Source organism: Myotis brandtii, unplaced genomic scaffold (assembly GCF_000412655.1).
Source record: "Myotis brandtii unplaced genomic scaffold, ASM41265v1 scaffold5398, whole genome shotgun sequence".
NCBI classification, from domain to species: domain Eukaryota; kingdom Metazoa; phylum Chordata; class Mammalia; order Chiroptera; family Vespertilionidae; genus Myotis; species Myotis brandtii.
In genome coordinates, this window is record NW_005369987.1 from 8,060 (window position 1) to 13,149 (window position 5,090).

The 5,090-nt window shown below is 58.8% G+C and overlaps 1 protein-coding gene and 1 long non-coding RNA gene across 2 annotated transcripts in view; both read left to right on the plus strand.

The window, feature by feature from the left end:
- Positions 1-3,703, plus strand: part of LOC106728127 — an 11,650-nt gene extending 7,947 nt beyond the window's left edge. The window contains exon 3 of the long non-coding RNA XR_001364381.1: positions 3,561-3,703. This is a non-coding gene — a long non-coding RNA (uncharacterized LOC106728127). The remainder of the gene's footprint in view (positions 1-3,560) is intronic.
- The window catches only part of LOC102242189 (bile salt-activated lipase-like), a 7,174-nt gene extending 3,471 nt beyond the window's left edge, over positions 1-3,703 (plus strand). The window contains exons 6-11 of the mRNA XM_014549222.1: positions 160-267; positions 385-502; positions 1,056-1,242; positions 1,412-1,615; positions 2,886-3,083; positions 3,331-3,703. Of these exons, the coding sequence (XP_014404708.1) occupies positions 160-267; positions 385-502; positions 1,056-1,242; positions 1,412-1,615; positions 2,886-3,083; positions 3,331-3,559 (1,044 nt within the window). The 3' untranslated portion in view covers positions 3,560-3,703. The remainder of the gene's footprint in view (positions 1-159; positions 268-384; positions 503-1,055; positions 1,243-1,411; positions 1,616-2,885; positions 3,084-3,330) is intronic.
- Positions 3,704-5,090: the final 1,387 nt, after the last annotated feature.

The following is a 5,090-nucleotide window of genomic DNA, read 5'->3' on the forward strand; positions in this document are numbered from 1 at the left end:
GGCTGGGTGTGCTGATGGGGCTGGGTGAGCTGATGGGAACTGGGGGAGCTGATGGGGGCTGTGGGGAACAGCATGAAGCTGACAGTCTGGCTGTCCCTGGTGGCGCCCGGGTGGGCAGCAGAGGCGAAGCCGTGGTGACAGGGCCTCTGTGTGTCGCAGATTCTCTCTCCCTACAACAAGGGCCTCATCCGACGAGCCATCAGTGAGAGCGGCGTGGCGCTGGCCCCCTGGGCCATCCAGAAGAACCCTCTCTCCTGGGCCAAGGGGGTAAAGGGGAGCTGTGGTGGGCAGGGGGAGGGTTACCTCCTGTCCATGCCCTGTCCCGGTCACCATGGCCGTCTGCCCCACACTGGCCTCACCTACCTGTCTCCCCACAACCCCCAGATCGCCAAGAAGGTGGGCTGCCCCCTGGACGATACCGCCAGGATGGCCAAGTGTCTGAAGGTCACCGACCCCCGGGTTCTGACGCTGGCCTATAAGATGCCTGTTTTGGGACGGAAGTGTGAGTGGGGACTCCATATGGGGGGAGGGCCATGCTCCCAAATAAGTGAGGATTGAGGGGCTGCGGCCTGGCCTGTCACCCGCTCACTGGCGTCCCTGGGAGCCCGGTGCCGCCAGGGCCCTTGTTGCCTCCGTGGCTTCGACTGGCTGTGCCGAGGGCGCCATCCCTCCCTCTGAGCCTCCCTGGGTCCTGACCCCCTTGGGAAGCTGGTGCACCTTTTCCCCCCAACAATGGCCAGAAACAGTCATTTGCACCCAATTTTATGGGCCTCAGGCCCAGTGGCTGTCAGCGGGATGGTTTGTCCCCATGGAGCCTGTGGCAGTCTGCACACAGTCTGGGTTGCCACACTTGGGGGTGCTGACCTCTAGCTGATGGGGCCAGGGAAGCTGCTCCACACCCACAGGGCAGCCCAGGCCTTAGAATTATCCAGGCCCCATGTGAGGGGGACAGGCTGAGGACCCTGGTCTGGATCAGAGGAGGCAGAGGCTGCACCTGGGCCTGGGGTCTGGCAGGGGGGCTCTGAAAGGTGTGAGGACCCCTGCTCTACAAGCAGACCCAGGCGTGTACTATTTGGGCCTCTTGCCTGTCGTGGACGGAGACTTCATCCCCGACGACCCCATCAACCTTTTCGCCAACGCGGCCGACATCGACTACATCGCTGGCACCAACGACATGGACGGCCACCTCTTTGCCAGCGTTGACGTGCCAGCCATCAACGTGGACTTGCTGACCGTCACAGGGTGAGTAGGGTTCAGGGCTAGGGCAGTGCCTGGGGGCCTCTTGGGGAGGCCTCAGCTGGAGAAGGAAGTTGGCCGGTGTAGCGGGCCATCCGCAGGCCCCTTGCAGTGGTTTCGGGGGTATGCTACCGCTGGCCCAGGTCCAGGATCCAGTGTCGGCTTGTCCCTGCAGGGAGGACTTCTTCAAGCTGGTCAGCGGACTCACCATCGCCAAGGGGCCCAGAGGTGCCAATGCCACCTTTGACTTCTACACGGCGTCCTGGGCCCAGGACTCCTCCCAGGAGGCCAAGAAGAAGACGGTGGTGGACTTGGAGACCGACGTCCTCTTCCTGATGCCCACGAAGATGACTGTGGCCCAGCACAGAGCCAACGCCAAGTGAGGGCCGTGGCAGGAGAGGCCTGGGTCATGCACCTGCCCAGCAAGGCCTCCCCAGTGGGCGGCTCAGGGGGTCAGGGAGGCCCGGGAAAGCCGTGATGGGGTCCCAGCGGTGCCGGCACCATCTGCCTTGCCCAGCCCTGAGGAGACTGAGAAGGCCCCTCCTCACCTCCCAGCTCAGGGGCCTTTACAGGGCCCTCCTCAGCCCACAGGCCTCCCCTGGCAGCATCCGCTATCTACTCCCCTCCCCCACGCTGAGTAGGACAAGGCATTTATTGAGAAGGCCAGCCAACCAAGAAGACAGGGTGCTTACAACCATTCAAATCCTGTTTTCCAGCAGGTGTAGGGCACAGGACTATAAAGGCATAGGGGCTCGGGGGCTACGTACAGCCCTGGGTGTCTGCACACATCAGCTATTGTAGTCACTGAACCATGAGATGATGGGGATGAGATGATGGGGATGAGATGATGTGGATGAGATAATGGGGATGAGATGATGTTTTCACTCCTTGTGAGTATGTCTGACCATGCTTATCGGTTCTGCTTGCTGGATTCAAAGCTGAGTCACCTCCTTCATTGCTTTGCACTAGCCTTCAAAGGAAATTTCAGGAAAACTTAACCCCCTATTCACATAAGTATATGTGTTCTAAGACTGAAAATAATAGGATTACCTTTCAGATTAATCCAGGTGCTCTATCTATCAGGTTATCAGTCCCCCTTTCCCTCAGCCCACAGGGCTCCCTGCAGTGTCTGCAAACTCCCCGCAGCCCCCAGGCCGAGGGGGAGAGAACACAGGATGCTGGTCTCTCTTGTGGGTTTGGAGTTTGCCAACATTTATAACAACTTTGGCCTGCGGCCACCTGGTAAACCTCCAGTGAAAATAAAAAGTACATTAGGGATGCCGACACTGAAGGGAGAGAAAACGATGCCTAGGAAGTGTAGGATGAACGCTTGTAGCAACTACATGAACTTGTGTTGTTCATTGGGTGGGTCAGGTATGTACCCGACGAAGAACATAAATTCATCTGCAGAGAAAAGGAAGGAAGACGCCTCCATAGGCTTTGGGGAGGGAAGTGTGGATACACTTGAAATCCCAGAACCACAACTCCATGGCATTCCCTTCCCCGGTGCAGGGACCCAGGTCCCTCCTGAGTCTGGGGATTTCCCGGCTCCTCCCTGCTCTCCCCATGGCCTCCTCCAGGGCCCAGCTCGGGGCTTCGCAGCCCAGGTGAGCTCCCTGCCAACCTGGGCCGTGTCCCTCCCTCCTCAGGAGTGCCCGGACCTACACCTACCTGTTCTCCCACCCGTCTCGCATTCCGTTGTACCCGAGCTGGATGGGCGCCGACCACATCACTGAACTCCCGTACGTGTATGGGATGCCCTTCGCCACCCCCCTGATCTGGCGAGCCCAAGACAGGACTGTCTCCCGGACCATGATCGCCTACTGGACCAACTTTGCCAGAACTGGGTAAGGCGGGGTGAGGCTGGGCCAGGCCTCCTGCCACCTGGGCCCACATGCCTGTCCCCTCACATACACTTAACCTCCCTGAGCCTCAGTACCCCGTGTGTGTGAGGATAGAGCTACTGGTTGGGCACAGAACACATACATGCCCAGCCCGTGCCCAGGAGACAGTGAGGTGCCCTGGTGGTTCAGGTCAGCATGGAGATCTCCTGTGAGCGCTCAGACCCCACACGGCCTTTTCTCTCATCTGCAGGGACCCCAACCAGGGCCACTCGGCTGTGCCCACCCAATGGGAGCCCTACACCCAGGAAAACGACAACTACCTGGAGATTAACAAGAAGATGGATGGCCAGTCCCTGAAGCAGCACCTGAGGAGCAGCTACCTGCAGTACTGGACCCAGACCTACCAGGCTCTGCCCACCGTGAATAGATACGGGGTCACCCTCGTGCCCTACTCAGACGACTCTGAGGGCTCCCCCTGAGCCCCCACTGGTGACTCTGAGGGGGCTCAGATGCCCGCAGACATTGGCTTCTAATGTCCCTGCCCCAGAGGCCACAGGTGGGACCCAGGGAGCCCACCTCCCTCCCCAGCTCTTCCTGAATAAAGCCGCTTCTCCCTCTGGCAACCCTCTGCCCTCATGACCTCAGCTGCCCGCCCGGTCTCTGCCTGTGTCCAGCTCAGGAAGTGGGGTGCCCCCCTCATTTCAGAGGAGAAAAGAGGGTCAGAGAAGCATCAGTGGCAGGGCTGAGCTCAGGCTGCGGGCCCTGATGGGGGAGTGAGTGGGACATGTGGGCAGTTGCCTCTGGACCAGTGGGCCCAGCCTCGGCCACGCCCTCACGGTGCGGGGAGCAGGTTCTGTTTAACGGGAATGGCCTGGGTGAGAAACGGAATCGCCTCCAGCTGGTCCCAGGCAGAGACAGTAACGAATCCCGCTGGGCTCAGAGCAGAAGGTACAAAGGCTTGGCCTTGGGTGCCCACCGGCAGGGCCAGGGGTGCTGCCCGCTGGCTCTGGCAGAGACCGGAGGGGAGCAGGAGGCAGAGGTCAGACGTAGGGCCATGGCCACCTCAGCAAGGTCTGGGGCGGGGCACCGCCTGCACCGAGGGCTCCCCAATCCTGACCTCACATGGCCCAGGCTGTGGGCATGTGGACACCCCGTTGTGGACAGTTACTGTGAGACATGCTCACCTGTCCGAACTCAAATAGGGACTCGGAGACAGAAGTGCGGTCAAAGTGAGACCTTGAATGAGCTCTGGAGAGAGGGTGTCTGCCCATTGCACAGGCTCACCTGGGTGGGAACACAGCCCATTTATTTGGCCCTCCTCCGGTTCCTCATTGGCTGAGTGCTATGGGCTCAGCTGTTTCCTGACACATCAACTCGGTCCTCCCATTGGGCCCTTTAATAAAATTGGGCTGAGGCCTTTTCTAGTTGCTTCCCCCTCCCCCTGTCTAGCTGAGGCAGGTGCCTGGAGGGTCTCCACCATGATGCCCGCCCACACCCACAGGGCCTTGGTCTCACATTCTGGTCCCTCCCCCTCCCTTCTCTGAGCCTGGGGAGGTTCAGCCACCGCTTGCATCAGGAGCTGGCCATGCCGGCCCATGTCCTACAGCGCCAGGGCTCCATGAGGGGTCACGTGCCCCAGGCCTTCACAGCGAGGACTCAAGCCCAGGTCTGAGACGCCAAAGCTACCAGGTCAGCTCAAAGCAGACGTGAGGGCTCAGAGGAGGAGAGAAGGCTGCTGGGGGTGTGCATGGCAGGGGCAGCTCCAGGGGACCAGCCAGCCACCCTGATGCACCCTTCCTCTCTGTAAAAAATAATCAAAATATATTTTTTTAAAAAGGGAATTAATTAGCGGAGAAATTTTAATATTGCTATTTGCCCTTTCTCTGTAATAGAAGTGTGAGAGATGAAAAGAAATTAGTAAAATGTTTATGAAATAATATATAAATTTATTAATAAACAGTAACAAAAGGATATAACAACAACAGAGGCATGATATAAAAATGACAAAAA